Below are 17,293 nucleotides of genomic sequence, written 5' to 3' on the forward strand. Positions count from 1 at the left end.
ACCCACAACAGACTCAGACATCTATTCTAAGTCGTTGACACCCACAGACTTAGACATCCAGCTCCTCTGAACCTAGACTTCAAATTCTCATTGCCTTGGATACCTCCATATCTGCAACCAAAATATGCAAGTTGATACCATACATACCAGAAGCTAACACCAAGCACAACATTGACCATCAACTTAGCTAATCTGGCTCTGATACCCAAACCTGTGAGCACTGGCATGCCATACACCAAGGCCAATCCTCTTAAGTCCTTTCCTCGAACATACCAGTAAGCACGCAGCAGTTCAGCCACAAAGCCAAGCATGCACTTCTATGCCCCTGCCTAGCAAATTGTTGTACTGAACACAGATGACACTCTCAATGTCCATAAGTAATCCGACCCTTCAGATCAACTGCAATGCTCATGTGCACCTCTGTGCCATAACATAGACTCTTTTCAAGAGTAATCCGTAGCTCAATATCTCTGTGTAAACTCTAAGACTCTACCCCTCAAGCTAAGCACTGCTCATCCAAGATGTCTTGATCCTTAACATACCCTCGTGCCATGACATAATCACTGTACCATCGATCTACAATCCACCAAGCTGTCCTTCAGTACTACATATACCAAATCCACACAGCACGACTATGCAACGTCACTATTATGCATGAGGCTCGGGCAAACCCATCTCTAGTATCGTCCAGTTAAACTACCAAGCTGACACGCCCTGCAGCTCCTTGAAGCTACAGTTGATCGTATACATCTGAGTCCTCCTGGGTTCTACTATCCAAACTTCCCCCACAAGCTCTTATGTCACGATCTCAATCTTGCATCCTTGATATGTCTTTCCATCCATAGCCATATCGCTCGACAATATTCATGGCCACTCGCCTATCACCGTGCATTACCATGATCCTGGGGATACATGACTATATCACCCAGTATTTATATCCACTGTCTACTCGCACATTAAGCACTGCCACAATATCAGCATCCAAGTCTGCTCCATCAAGTAAATATTTTCGATCGGTTGATAAATGCATTAAGTTGTCCTCTCCTCGGTATGACCTTTTAGGCCATCCTTGATTCTTGGCCCAGATATTCCGACCGATATACCATAAGCCTTACTTGTTCTCCACGACCAATCGATTCCTGTGGATCCCCGCAAGACATCACTTTGCGATGCTTATGAGACTTGCCTGTTTGGGTAGACCAAATCCTTGCCCGATGAGCCTTTTATCGCTTCTTCATTCCACTACAGAAATCAAGAATGCATAGAGTAGTCTGGACAAATCCCTCAAGGATAAAACCTCGAAGATATCTCCTTCCCACATAATTTGGCCAGCTCGTCCAACCAACATTAATCCGAATACCTCCACATGAGATCATTCGGATGTAGCACCATCATTGTTCACATAACTGTACCACGGAGGATCTGTCTCCTATGGATCTGGAGAGTCGAGTATGCGGCTAAAGCTCTGCGCCCCTCCCCAAATCAAAAAGAATCCTTGAGTATCCATATAATCTTGACAAACCATCACTATTTCAATATCATGCATCCCAGTCTTCTGATATTTTTGATTAACTATCACTTCTTCACTATTTCAGTAAGATATCCCCCAAATCTCACTTGAGAGGTTTCAAATGATCTAGTATTGGAATTTTTGATCATGCTAAACTTTTACAGTATTGTATCATGTCCATGCCGGTGTCTCTTGCGATATACCCGCGGATAAGCCTGTGACAATACGACCAATCGCTGGCGGTCCCTTTACCGCGTAAGTTCGCGCGAGTAAGTTTCACTGGTGGACTCGACACACTCCTGTCCCCACACGGACGCCCAAGCTTTCCTCTATATATACCGGCCACGTGGTTGCGAGGGACCTCTCCGCCACTCTGAGTGCTTCGAATGACACCTAGTGTGCCGGAATCTTGACGTCTAGGGTTTCAGTTCCTTTGTATCTCTGCAACGATGCGGCAGGTATTGGACTTCCCAAAACCCTAATTTTTGGATTACCGCTTGCCTTTTTTCGCTGGATATTCATGAATTACTCGATCATTGATCGAAATATTGAACTGTGATCGGTGGGAGAAGGTTTTAGTCCGGTGGGCTTGCTAGCTTTTGGTTCTTTTTTTAGATTTATCAGTTGAATCTCTGCATTAAATTCGACTCGCTTCCGTGCTGATTTTGTAAAATTTTCTTGTTTTATTTTCTTTTTCTGGTTGTAAACATTCAATATGCGCAAGAAAGATTTTTTTGTTTAACGATGATACGATTAATTTTACAGGTAAAGAACACGTCAGCTGGGGCATCCAACGGACAAGGTGGTTGATTTTTGGTTTGAATTCAAATTATAATGTTAATGGGATAGGTAGGTGGATATTTGATGACTTATGATTATTTTATTTTATTTTATTTTTTTGAACAGAGCGGCTTGGCAAAGGTTCAGAGATCTTTGTAGGGGGTTTGCCCCGTTCGACCACAGAGAACATGATCCGGGAGGTCTATTTTCTTCATTTTCTTGGGAATTTTTTTTTTTTTTTTTTTAAAGACTCGATAATTTCGTTTGTTTTTCTTTCTGAAATGATTTAATGTGCCACTATATAAATAGTTAAATTTCTCAAGTTATGAGAGATTGTTATTTTAGTTTTATATGCACATGGATATTTTTTCCCCTGCAGAATCATAGATATCAGCTCCCGTACATACAAATTAATTTCTATAATCCTTGCTTCTGAATATCTCTTGATGTGTGTCAGAAAGGATCTCTTCCCTAAGACGACAAAAGCATATGTTAAAACACCAAATGCCACCAAATGTTCTTGTATTGCACAATTCAGGAGCTTCTAAGTCGCTTGTTGTTGAGCTTCTCAAATTATTTCTTGTTCTTACCAAGTAAATGCCCTTTCCCAGAAACAGTTACCTGTGGCTTTCTTTGTGATTGAGAGTGTTGGGTTATTGGGTAAAACTGCTATATGTGTATAGAACACAGTCATTCTTGTGTTCAAAAGTGTAGCAAATTATTCATAATTTAAACCCTGGCAATGTGAATTTTGGAAACTCAATAAAAACCACCTGGAAGGTTTACTTATTGGTCTTGGAGGTTTGGTGGATTGGAGGGAGCAGAATACTTTGTTTCGGACAGTTACCATGAGACCTTATTATTCTTATGAAACAAAAAAAACTACCAAGTGGAGAACTGGAAACTGGTGAATTTGTGAAGAGAATAAGTGATGTAGGTCCTTTATGTTCTTGAAGTTTTACTTTCTGGAGGTTCTGCATATCCAGGAGAAAGGGAGAATTATTTAGAAGCTTGTAAACTTTATATAGTCTTAACTGGGAACGTTTACAAATTCAATGTTAAAAAGCAGTATACTGATTGCAATATCACTATATTGTATGATGTTTGCCAGACTGAACTGTTATAATGCTATTATTTTAACTTTGATTATTGTTGCAGTTGTTTTCTCCTTATGGAGAGATTTTCGAGTTACGAATGATGAAGGATCATAATGGTAACTCAAAGGTACAAATTCTCTTTTGTGGTTATATTTTTCATACATTTTTTTTAAGGTCTTTTAAGGTCCTGTTATTTTTTCTCGTGGGAAGGATTGGCAAATAGAAATATGGGTGGCCGCTAATGGTTGAGACAAGGATTGACATTGCTCTTATATTTTTAGAGATAAAATTTTTGTTTCCTGCACAGGGTTTTTGCTTTGTGCGGTTTGCGATGAAGGAGGCTGCTTTCAAAGCTCGGAAAGAGAAAGATGGTGCTATGGTAAGAATGCTAAATATATGCTTCCTTGTTGCAAGCAGCCTTCTGATTTTTCTAGTTTTAGTTCTAAAACTGTAATAGTTGAACTAAATAGAATTCTGACTGTTGTATCTTATCTAAATATGGTAGTAACTGTCCCCTGACTTGCCTTTAATTTGGAATTTTCAGTTGGCATTATATAAAATTAATTGTATAGGAGACTGTTGTACATGTTATCCAAGAAAAGGTAGGTAAAGAATAAAAAGATCTTAGCTCTGTGTATGATGATTTGCTGCCTTTTCTTTAGTCTGTTCCTTGGTATGTTTTGTATGCTTTCTTTGGGTTCTATGGATGGATGCAGGCCTTTTCAAAAAAGCTTTCTCCTCTTAAGCCTCTCAGTTTTTGGACTATGCTTGACTTTGTGTGACCTCATATTCTGTTTCATTTATTGATTCCATGATCCATGCCTCCATTTATTATTAGGTCTATATTTTCGCAACAATTTGAGGACCCTCATGCAATAGACCATTTTTATAGTGGAATTTAACTACTGATAAAGATATTATCTTCTTGCCTTTCTAGTAGTCTGTCTTTCTTTAGCACTACATTTGGCATGGGCCAACCTCAGAAAATAAAAATCGGTTTTTATGGGGTAATAAACAGGTGAAGAAGCAATAACAAGCGACCATAAGAGAATCATATCTTCCTAAAAGTTCAGTTGGATGAGCATTTTGGGTTTAAGGATAATTGATACAATATGTTTTGGAAAACAGTGATGGATGTGCTTATGAGGATGATAACATGTTATGGCACAATTCATAGAACTTGGAGTGGTCAAGAAGAAAGTGACAAGAGCTTCTAGACATTAAAGTTTATTTTCCATTTTCACTAAGGGGAAACTGACTGAATTTGAGTTAGCTTAAAAAGCACTGAAGTTCATAATATGCTAATGTTCTACTTGGTATATTGCATGTAATCTGGTCTAAACTTTATTTTTAGGTTGGTTTGTTTTTCAAGTGTGCATGAACTCTTGTAGACGTGCAACTCATCAAAAGAGAAATAAAAAAGAAATTGTTAGGCACCTTCTTTTACATAAGCTAATAGACTATCTTCAGGTCTTGCATCGTCATATAAAACTCAATATTTTGGCCTAGGATGACTTAGATATGGACCACATCATGTGGGAGCTGGATCTACAGGAATAAGGTAGTTGAGCTGATTCACCAGTGGTGCCTTCCTTCTTCTTAGATCACTGGCCTCTCTACTTATGTGATTACTGGGTCAGGTATCGTGATATCTCATCGTTGAGAATGATCCACCTTAACCATGAAAGGCATCATACCTGATTGCTTTTTTTAGAAAAGAATTAATAGTCTTTTGCACTCCACTAATTATCACATTCTATGGCTGTGTTTTGACCATAAGAGAATAGGTATGTACAAATCAAATGGTTCATTTCTTTCTATGTCTTTGTTTATTTCTCTATATCTCCGGATTGGGTTTTGTTGTTTGGATGTGTGATCCATGTGACTCCACCTTTCTGTTTAAATTTCATATTTTAATGCAATGCACATAAACAGCCTTTACCTTCAATCTTGGTCCTGTTTCAGCTCCAAGGAAAGAAAATTGGTGTTGCCCTTTCATCTGATCAAGATTCCTTGTTTTTTGGAAATCTTCGCAAAGGTAAAATAGCTGCATCATTTGGTCTTGTGTATTCATGAACATATCGATGAGCTATTAGGTGGATGCCTTCTTGTTCACTCTTTTTTTCTTGAGAATTATATATAATTGATGTTTTTCTGCTAATATTGTATGAAAAACTACTATTTCTGTCTTGGAGATGAATTCAATTTTTTAAATTAAGCCATTTGTTTCATCTCTCTTCCCTTGATGCTTAGACTTTAAATAGTCATGGCTCTTGGAGAGCTGGTTGTTTGAGCTTAAACTATGCAACCAAGTTACTCTACTTGCCAAATGGTCTTTTACGTATTATGGCAGGTCCCTCCCTTGCATTTGTTATGTTGTTTAGGACCTGCACAAATTCTATGAGAGTTCTTGTAGAATTGATCTATATCTTTAATTCCAAAAACTTGATGGATCATCTGTTGATTCATAAAGCTGGTTTCACATTAGATGGGATAAGGCTTGCTTATGAAGTCCTTTTTTTTTTTTGTTTTATTTCTTCGAATGGCTGTTTGTTTTTACTGATCGCATAATGTATCTTATTATGCTCATGGCTTTCAGATTGGAGCTCAGAAGAGTTCAACAAATTGGTTCACCAGGTAGCATATAATTTGTTGATAATTTATGGAAATTGGAACTTATCTTTTCATGTTAATTTTTTATGAAATCAGCTTTTTATATTGTACAGGCATTTAAAGATGTTGTATCTGTAGACCTTGCAATGCCTCCAAGCTCTGGAGATTCAGGCAAAAAGCAACTTAATCGAGGATTTGCTTTTGTGCAGTTCTTCTCTCATGCAGTGAGTTCTTGGATCCTGTCCCTTATGCAGTGCCAAGTTATTTTTCTGATTAAAATGATTGACTCTGTCTTCTTGCCTTTTGTAACTTGGGCCAGAAGATACATTCTTGCATTGGAAAACATATAGTATGGAACTGGAAGTTCATGCTCCTTTTTCTCTAGATTCTAAAATGATGGTGTTATGGTTTTCATCACTAATATTATAGAAGATTGGGATTCATGCAATTCGCTTAACCCTGCACCTGAATGGCTGCTATTCAGTGTTCTCCTATTTTGTTTAATATCTCTTGCAGAAGCTTTTCAGTAAATGTTATAGTTTATAGCCTCATGAATTGATTTATCTTGCAGGTGTTCAACAATTTCCCTTGTAAAATCATGCCTACATGTTTTTATTTCTCTTTCTTTTCCCCACATAGGAGGACTCCATTCTTCTCTGGATAATCCATTGATCTTCTTTCCTACTAAAGAATTACTATTTGCTTAAATCATTTTTGGATTTAGGCCCCACCCTTGATGATTTAGATATTTTTCTAAATTATGGTATTTCTAATGCTTGCACCTTGCCAAAATTAACCAATGCTTCTGTAAGTCTTGCCTAGAGAAGTGGGTGGGGAGCTTAAACATTTCCTCGGATTGTTTTTTGATCATTTTATGTTTGCTATATGTTGTGATCTCAGAAGTAACAATTCTATTTATTAATGGATATAACTTTATCTTCTCATCCTATTTTATGTTTCCTGATCAAGAAACACTTAGAATCTTGATTGGGGAGGAAATATTGGAAAAACAGTGACCTATTTTCAGGAGTTTGACTCTTGCAACGTTAGTTGACAACTGGATGCTTTGTCATTATGTCAACTGTTGGTGCTTCGAAATAACAAAAATACTGTTGTTCTAATCTGTGTCTCATCTGTCCAATACAGACTTCAGAATCATTTTGAAAGTATGCATCAGTTTTATCAGATGACTTGCTTTGGGGGCCTATACAAATCATTTTCTACCCCTCCATTTGTGGTCCATTTCTCAGAAGAAGCCAATTTTGCATGTTTATGTCTATGGCTCGGTTGATTGGCCCATATCTGCCTTCTATCATGTGATATGGTATCATTTCTTGAAAAAAAGGCATTATTAATCCTTTCTCCTTTTAATCTCATCTGATTATTTATTGATTATGTGGGATATATGAAGGATATTGTTAATCTCAAACATCAAATCAGTTTGATAGTATTTTGGTGTTTGCAATATAACCGTATCCAAATTGGTTGTGGAATATCTCTATCACTCAAGTTGGATATTTTTTAAACACTGGGGGAAAAACAGATGCGACATTTTAAGTGGATATATGTAATTAATATCTCCAAGGTCGTTTATGCATTTGTTAAGATCAGATTTGTCATATTACTTATTAGAAGCCTATGTAAAACATTTTCTACTCCATTTGTAGTCTGTCCCTCTGTGTAGAACCAATTTAGCATGTTTATGAGGTCCAATTTATCAACCCATTTATGCCTTTTATCATGTGAGACTGTATCATTTTGTTATGAAAGAGGCATTATTAAGACTCTTTCCTTTTCATCTCACTTGATCATCTCTTGATTATGTAAGTTATATGTTGGATGTCGTTAATGTTAACCATTCAACCACTTTGATCATTTTTTGGGGTTTGCTACTTAACCTTATTCAAAACTTGTTGTGGCACATCCGTCTTACTCAAGTTGGGTAGATGTTAAACACTGCAGGAAAACAAAAATGGCAGTTTAACTGGATATATTCAATTAATATCTTACAAGTCCTAGTTCCTGTTAGGCTTTATACTGTGTATTTTATCATTTCCTAAAATGTATGGTTCTAAGAAAAGTCTGTGATGCAAAAATCATGTAAAGCAAATGCATTCTCCTTCACTGTTTGCTTTTGTCAGGACGATAATTCCATATTAGTGATTAATGTGGCAAACAGTGGTATTCTGCTCATTGTCGTTTGGTCTTCTAGATAATGACAATATCTCATCCCATAATCTCCCCTTCCTAACCAAACCAACAACATGAAAAAAAAAAAAAAAAAGAAATGTGGTGAGGTTTTGTTTTTGACAACTCGCAGCTTAATGGATTTAGATGTTGCTTTGTTGGCAGCAACTATCTTATTACTTTGAGGCTGTGAGATCCATCTTGTCAGTACCAGGCATATGCCTATCTCAGAAGTTAGCTGCTTCATTTATTAATGATATTCATCCACTATGCTATTGCTATACTTTGCCTGAGTGAGAAAGACATTATCTTGACCTTGGAGGAGAATACTAGAGAATGATGACCTAGTTTCAGTGTTCAACTTATTTGATATCCACTAACAAGTAGTGGCTTTATTATTATGTACATAACTGGTCATCCGAGATAAAATAGCATTTATGGTTTGATCTGTGTCTATTTCTCTGATGTGGACATCAGACTCATTTTCAAAGTGCAGATCAGTGTTAGACAACCTGATTGTAAGACCTATATGAATCACTTCCTATTTGTCAAATTATGTTTAAGTCTATGGCTCAATTGATTGGCTTGTTTCTGCCTTCGATCATGTGATATGATATAGTTACATTGAAAGCCCATTATTGCTCCTCTGTCCTTTTGGTCTTGCCTGATCATTTCTTGATTATGTTGGATACATGTTAGATTCTGTGGATGCCAAACATCAAACCACTTTGATCATTTTGTGGGTTCTGCGACTTGCCCTTTTCTGACCATCTCTTAATTGCTTTTGGCACATATGCCTTCCTTGAGTTAGATATATTGCAGGAGAGTATCAATGGCCTTTTAATTGAATATATGCAAGAAGGTCATCTGTAGCTAGTCGATATGGATGTTTCTTTCACAAGTCCTTATTGCGTATTCCACACAACTCATTTGAGCATACTCAGAAATATATGGTTCTGGCAGGGCATGTGAACTTAAGATCTTAAAAAGAGCATGGCTCCATTGGTATTATCAGAGACTTGATGCAAAAAAGCAAGCACATTCTCCATGCATGTATACTTTTCAGAAGATCATAATGAAATACAATAACAAATTAGCAAGTAGTGGGATTATGCTCAATTGTATTTGATCAGAAAATCCTTCATCTCCATATCTCTTTTTTCTTTGCTTTTTTTTTTTTGTCATTTTAACTGCTCTCTGGTTTGAATTGAAATCCTCAATTGGTGGTCAGTATTGTAATTTGGATGATTCTTGATCCAGTGGTGTTGAAACTGTAGCTCTGTTGGCACCCACTAGTCTTGCAATTTTAAGGCTGTATGATACATCTTAAAGTCCAAAAAGGATGCGTAATTGCGTATGAATTTCAATTAATCTTTTTAAATTATGAAATAGAGCAAAAAACTCATGTAAATTATTTTGGATGCTTCTTATGAGAAGTATCAATTGCTACCACATGGGAAAAGATATGCCTTATGTTCTAATCTTTTCTGGATAAATGAAGAGCGTGAGATTTGGTCTTTGTGATAGAATTAGTGTTTCAGTCTTCCATTCATCTTCCCATCAGGTATTGTAGTTATGCATCACCACATCATGGGTCATATTCTCATTGAACTTTAAAATCTGGCATCCGTCTTTGTTGGGTTGAGGCCTATCTTATGGTCTCTTTGTATAAATGTTTCCATTTAAATTGCTTTTATCTTTTTCCTACTGACTGTTAATTTTGTCATATTACACATCAGTTTTCTCTATTGGTCCATGGTTGGAAATCTTGTCTTTCTGACAAACTTTCTGCCCTGTCTGTATCTGGTCTATGTATAAGTTTATTTGGTTGAGTTGTTTTTTGAGCTTTCAAATCTGGCATCTGTTATAGATGGGTCGAGGCTGATCTTGTGGTCTTTTTGTATAAAAGTTACCATTTAGAGTTGCTTTTATCTTTCTCTGTTGACTGTTAATTTTGTCATATTACACATTAGTTTACCTTGTGGGCCCACAGTTGGAAATCTTGTCTTTTTTGCAAACTTGCTGCCCTGTCTGTATCTGGTTTACATATAAGTTTGTTTGATTGAATTTTTGGCAATTGATTCTGAGGGCAGTAATTTCACAGATACATCCTATGTTTAGCTATTCAGCTTTTATGTTGTTTGGCATCCATGGAAGCACTTTATATTGCGCAATCACTTCTTAAAGCAGATTACAAGAGAGCTTTTTTTTTTGGGGGGGGGGGGATCAAAACAGTAGTCGATTAGGCCAAGAATGTCAAGTTGCTGACTTTCGAAAGGCTGCTTTGCTGTCCCAAATGTTCTAGTTTGGTTTTCTGTTCCTTTGCATCTCTCATTGTCTTCAGATCTTAATAACTTGATCGGTGCATTTAAAGTTCATTGTGATGACGTTGAGTTGCGACTAAATTATGTTGTTATAAGAAGAAATCTTGAAAAGAAACAAAGTGTGAAACATTACCTTGAATTTTTTTTAGTCATTGTCAAGATCCTTCTTTTCTACTCAATTTATGATTTCTTCTTTGTTTTGGCAATGTTGCAATATGCCATTTGAAGTTCAACAGAATAACCTCATCAAATTTCGCATGTATGCTTAGGTGTATTATGTGAATCATTTATTTCGATTTGGCCACATAATTATCAAAGACGGTTCTGCTTATCCTACTATAGAATTCTTTTCCCTTTTCTCATTTTATCAAGTGCACTGCTAATCGAAACATGATTTTTTTGACTGATAGTTGTCTACTAGGAGTCTTTTGGAATGTAAGTGTGGACCTAATTCTTCGGTTATTTACTATCATAATATTTCCGACTTATCCAGCATTATTATGATTGGTAAGACGTGATCACTCACCATTTTTATCTGTGGATGGTGTGGACCTTTATTAGACACCGCCATTACTATCTTTTTTTCTCTATTTATCAATAGTCAGTTATATTTTGCTTCAGACTGCCCTTATTTTCAAATTTATCGTTCAAGCACATCAATGTCAGTCAGTTATCATATCATCTTGGAGATACCACATACAAATCCATAATCATCAGCCTAGACTGTAGGCATTTGATCTTCCCATCTTGGAAAATTTCAATCACAGGCTGCAGCACGTGCATACCGCTTAGGGTCCAAACCAGACTTTCTACTTGCTGGGAACTGGCATCCTGTAATAGATTGGGCTGAGAAGGAGCCTGAAATTGATCCAGAAGAAATGGCAAAGGTATTGAACGTTTACTATGCCAGCATTGGCAGTATTAGGCTACATCGCCGATTCAGGTACCAGTTGGCACAGGGGTCTAATGCTCATTGTGTACAGCCAGTACCAGCCTGTATTGGCATCCCCCTTGTACTGATATAGGGTGCCTGCGATGCATGTTAGTACCCCTGTGTCAGTATAGGGGTGTTACTGCTGTATGTACCTGACCGATATGGGCCCGTAGCCCAGTATCTTAAACCTTAGCATACTTTCCATTAATTTTTCTTTCATTTTGAGCTTTCTTTCTCTATGTCAGATCAAAGTTGCTTTTGTTGGAAATCTACCGACAAATACAGATGAAGAGTATTTGAAGAAACTCTTTGAACCACTTGGGAAGGTTGGTATAAGAAATTTTTAATTGTTTGGTTATAAATTTTTGAGATTCAGAATTTATTTGATTTGTTGAACTTTTCCCCTTCAGGTGGAGAGGGTAGCACTATCAAGGAAGGGTCACTTTCCAGTTGGATTTGTTCATTTTGCCAGCCGTTCAGTGAGTGCCCTTTCTTACTTCACGGTCATCAGCATTCTGGAAATAGGCATTCTCTTGCATGTGATGCGCCTTCCTATCTTTTCTTCATTGAAATAATGTATATGAGATGTTGGAACAGTAATTGTATATCCTTAAATTTAGATATATGGTGACCTATTATTTACCTGAAAATTTTGTTGTTGAAGTGGTTTATTATAAACACATGACTGCAATTTAGTTCAGTATTACTGTCATCATTTATTACATGCAACAGCACAAAAATATTGTCTAATTTTTACCTTTATTTTGGCATCTTCGCTTGTTAGAGTTTCAATATTCTGTGTAGTCCTTTATTTCTTTTGTGGATATACACATTCTTACAATTTATGCTTTGCTAACTCTATTCTTTTAATAGGAACTAGACAATGCAATCAAGAAAATGGATGGAAAAACAGTGCAAGGGCCCCATAAAGGTCCAAGCTTTAAGATCCAGGCATGTGATGAAGACTAGGAAGTCTTGTGCATTTGTTGCTCTTGAAATGCCCTATTAGTTTGTAGTTTCTTTCATTTTTTTTTTTCTTTTTTTTGGATATTTCCTACAAAAATAACTGAATGCGTATGCTCTTGTGGTAACAGGTGACAGTTGCAAGGCCTGTGGAAAAGGACAGGAAACGAGTTCATGATGAGACAAAAAGCGAACCAGTTAACAAGTCTAGAGATAGACCTGATTCTTCACGTGACAGACCAACTCGTGATTCATCGGATCATAAATCAAAAGCTCCTAGACTAGATGATCCGGTACCACTTGATTATCTTATACTCAAATTACGTCTGTCTTTTTCTATGCTCATGTTGATGCATGCATATTAATTTTGGACAGTCTCAAATTTATTCTGGAAGTTCCTTGAGTAGTCAATAATCAGAATCATGCCACATGTAAAAATAAATGTAAACCCTGCACCATCAACTTGTGATCAACTATATGAATCCTGCTGCACAGTTGGTTTCTATAAAACTGAAGACCTTTGAACTCGAAAATGTCAGAATTTTTGTTAATTGCAATGGCTGGACCGGCAGGAATAAATGGATAAGGACCAACTTTCCTCCAAAACAAAAACATCCACAGACTGCCCTTTTTATTCAGGTTAATACCTTAATACAGTTTTGAGCCTATTCACTGGAATAAAAAGTATGTGGGTTAAATGAGAAATTCTTGTTCTCTGTATGGATATCATTTTTCTCTCAGTTGGAACTGCTTTTTGGTTTTCTCCATCCATCAGAATGTAGTCTGGGTACTCTGTTTTGGTGTAGGCCAATTTTGAACCTCAAATTGTCAATCTTCCTTCCAAATCTTTATTTGTTCTGATGTCTGATCAATGTACACTTAAATTTTTAAATGATATGGAGTGCAAGTTTTCCTCATGGATGTCACATTTATAAGCCCTCTTAACATTGTAAGGGCTTTCAAGACTAACTGAGAGTGAAGGTTTATTATTTTACTATTCTACCAGAGTTTATGCTCTTCCAAACACATATCTTGTGCAAAATATTCTTCTGAACTTTCTCAATATTTCCAGAGCAAGTAAATCATCTCAATGCATGATATTCTTTCCATGAAGCAAAATCAGTTTCTTAAATCGTTGTTCCTTATTTTAATTCATGTATGTCCTATAGCTACTCTCTCAAATAACTTTCAACTTACAGCAAATCGATTCAGTGATAGCTTGTGCTTATACATCTTTACGCTTGTAGTTTACTGCTTTAGTTTTCTAAAAAGAAAGAAGTTGGTGCTTAATCTGGCACTGTTGTAGTCCCTAAGATATCGTTAAACAAGTTGTGAAGCTTCCTGATTGTTTTAAACACTATAGGTTTCCCATTTAGTCTCATGCCTTAACTTTCTTTATCCTTTCCAAAATCACATATATTTTTGTCAAATTAATTGGAAGCCTCAACTCTTTTCAAGCGCATGGTAGTCAGGAAATTCTCTGAATTATTCTCTAGGCCTTCTCAATTTATTTCTTTTTTCTCCTGATTTCATTGCAGACATTTTTTCTCAAAAAAAATCATAGTAGTCAAAAGCCCACATGATTTTTAAAAATTGTCTATTTTCTGATTCATAAATCAGTAAACTTATTCAATTGTTTTTGTTTATTAAATGATTTGTATTTAATCTACTTCATTTGGTTTTCCATTCTTAGTTGATATTCTCAAGTAAATTTCTTGTGGAGTTACAAGCTTTTTGATGGCTGGATTTATCCTCTACTCAGTTCTTAAGTACTACGTCTATATCCAACAACTTTGTCAGTACTCTTTTATTTCTCCAAGAAGCAATCTTTATCACAAGTACTCTTCCATCCTCATTCTTAATGTATCTAATGTGATTTATGCTCTTGTGTTAATTTTGCCTCATAATTATAGCATATTTCTTTTTCCCTTTTGATCTTAATTTGTTGGAAACTATTCAAATTGGGTTTTCATCCATTTTGCATGTTGTGTACCTTGGTGTTAATTTAGTGTGGGGTATACTTTCTTGTTGTAGTGAATTGATTGATCCAAAGTTCAAGTGATGATATTTCATTTTTTGACCAGTTGCTTTATTTTCTCTTCCCCTCATATTCTGTTTAGGTGTCTGATTCTGCTGATCCATATGAAGCAGCTGTTATTTCATTACCATCAGCAGTTAAGGAGCGCCTACTTCGAGTATTGCGCCTGGGAATTGCTACTCGATATGATGTAAGCAACGAACAACTGATAGCTTTTTCCTTTTTCTTTTTTCCCTTTGTTTTCTTTAGGCAAGGCTGTAGACTCCCAAAAAAGATTACACTGGGGATATTCAACACAGAAAAATGTAAGGGTCCCCATAGATATTAATGCAACACAGCCTGTTGATGAAATGATATAGGACACTCATTGGGTGTCTTAAGATTTCATTTTCATAGTTTTCATCTTCTTTCTGTCTTTCATGTTTCTTTTTTCTAATACAGTTTCCTGTTATTCTGCTGAACAAAAGATTTATTACTCTGTTCTTGCATCCCCACTTTAGCATTTGAAAGCAATGTTCTTACTGATTTTTTCCTCTGATTGGCAGTTAGATATCCGTTGCATAACTAGTCTCAAGGAGCTTCCAGAGTCAGCAGCTATAGCAGTCCTTGATCAGGTTTCATCATCATAAACCTTTTGGTCTTTTTAATTCATTTTCTTTTCCTACAACCTCTTCATCATCTTGGTAGGCTGTGGTTTGCAGTTTATGTTATCTGGTGGTGACAAGCGTGATAAAGGAGTGTACTTTGCATCCTTGGTTTCTAGGGTTTGTTCCATTAGCATTTTTAGATGTGTTCTCTCCATTCTCTTCTTTTGGTTTTCCTTTGATTTTGTAGAAACTAAGATTTTACTATTCTCTTTTGCAGCACCAGGTTGGCAAGTTTGGTTCGGGGTGGAACACATCCCACCTTCCAAGAAAGTCAAGTGATTATGCACCTAAGGATAATGAGCTGCATAACTTACGTGCACCGCTTCATGTACAAGCAGTTGATCGTTCTGCTGCAAGGTCAGTTTAAACATTTGATTTCTCTCAATGGTGTAAGTTTTTTCAGGACCAAAAATTAGTTTCTAATGAAGTATGTAGAGGTTTTGGTGAAGTATTTATCTTCTGGATGGATATGAATTAGTTTCATCATGTCCACATGAAGTTGATCAATAAAATCAACAAAAACCACTTGATAATACTCATTCTCAAACTTGTCCACTTCTGTTGCGTGGGAGTTGCCATAGATCTGACAGTGGAGGAATGTGAGGTACACTTTGTCTACGAATGAACTAGTCGACTTTGGTTGGCATCCTTGAAGTATTTCTCCTTTGAAAACAAATGAATTTCCAGACATTCGATTCTTGCTGTGGCAGCTTGACTCTTCCATGCTCAGGTTTTCTAGCATCCTTTTGTGCTCTGGTTTCCACTCTTCTTAGAAGTAATCAACCTCATCAGGATTATAAGAAGGCATTCACTGTTTGATTGTTATTTTGCAGCTCAATCATCCTATATGTCTTGCCCATTAGCATTGTAATTTCTCAATTTAATCCTTGCTTTCATGTGGCGGCAGGTGTCACAATAAATAATTCATATTGCACTGCAAATTCTGATTTTTCTTCATGTTATCGGTTCTGAGAGTTCAATCTTGACTCTATACCGTAGTTGGACATACTACAACTATTAGAAAGCTTTGGATTAGAAATTTATACCATTATCACATCAAACAACCCCCCAAATTTTGTACTTGTTGCTGAATATATATATATATATATATATAATATATATATATATATTATTTTGAAGAAAAATATTTTGGTTCTTTAATATGAAATATGGGCATGTTGGCAGGCATGGCAGCTACACATCATCCCCAGGTCTATATCCCTACTCTTCTTCACTCTATGATGATCCCCTCTCATCTCGATCAAGTGTAGGAAAACTGGGAGAAGTTCCCGCATACAGAGCTCCAGTTTCTTCAAACTTCAGACATGGCACCGGAATTGGATCCGGGTCATTCCATGCATCCGCTGAACGTCCTACAGAACGCCCACAAATTAAGTTTGATCCTTTCACAGGCCAGCCTTACAAGTTTGATCCTTTCACAGGTGAACCCATACAGCCAGATCTTCACCCAAGGCGGTCGGCAAGCCTCATCTGATCAGTTTCGCAGGGGTTGCTGGGCATAGACTCATGTACAGGTGTTTAGGTGGAGGCTAGAATTGATCCCACTCGCAGCAGTGGAAGAGTTAAGGGACTGTTCTCTTGCACTTTGAACTTAGTTTATCTGTATGTTTTATTAGGGTTTTGCAGGGAAGCTTTGAGGCACTTGGTGATTGATATATTTAATGATGAGTATTTTCTGACATTTAAAGTAAGTTGTGGAAGAACTTGTGTGTTCTCTACAACAGATTGGCTCCTTTTTAGGTGGTAATGAAGCCTTAGACATCAGTTAGGAATATATTGTTTGATCCGTTTGGGAGGTGAAGTTAATTTTCTCTGAGCATGTAAAACAATGGCGGTATGAAGTTGGAAGCGACACTGGAATATGGGTTAGCTCTAGGGTTAGTGATGTGTATTTTTCTTTCTTCCAGTAGTTGTAGAATATGAATGATTTGAGATAAGGTGCTGGAAGTAGTGAAATAAAACTAATTTTCTCTTAAACATAAATACTGGGCACGGCCATCTGACTTTACGTGGAAGCTGCAATTCAGTGGCCCGAGTTATTTCTAGCAGGCACAGGTGACGTGTATAAGTTGCAATTCGGAGACTGGATTATAATTAGATATATGAAGTTAGGAATCTGTCTATAATCTTACTTGAGGAGCCTAAAACTGCTGGTTCTCCATTCATGTGCAGTGGACAT

General features: G+C 36.7%; 1 protein-coding gene across 1 annotated transcript; it reads left to right on the plus strand.

Annotated features, from left to right (window-relative positions):
* Positions 1-1,825: 1,825 nt before the first annotated feature.
* On the plus strand, positions 1,826-16,915 carry LOC105058188 (uncharacterized). Its single transcript, XM_010941042.4, has 18 exons — positions 1,826-1,968; positions 2,276-2,312; positions 2,417-2,490; positions 3,449-3,514; positions 3,695-3,766; positions 5,353-5,425; positions 5,987-6,024; positions 6,114-6,224; positions 11,279-11,398; positions 11,691-11,771; positions 11,856-11,924; positions 12,319-12,396; positions 12,540-12,701; positions 14,529-14,636; positions 14,992-15,060; positions 15,148-15,210; positions 15,311-15,450; positions 16,279-16,915. Exons 1-18 carry the CDS (start codon positions 1,960-1,962, stop codon positions 16,586-16,588), a joined length of 1,680 nt encoding a protein of 559 aa, XP_010939344.2. The 5' UTR covers positions 1,826-1,959; the 3' UTR covers positions 16,589-16,915.
* The last annotated feature ends 378 nt before the right edge of the window (positions 16,916-17,293 follow it).

This window comes from Elaeis guineensis, chromosome 2 (genome assembly GCF_000442705.2).
Source record: "Elaeis guineensis isolate ETL-2024a chromosome 2, EG11, whole genome shotgun sequence".
Taxonomy (NCBI): Eukaryota; Viridiplantae; Streptophyta; class Magnoliopsida; order Arecales; family Arecaceae; genus Elaeis; species Elaeis guineensis.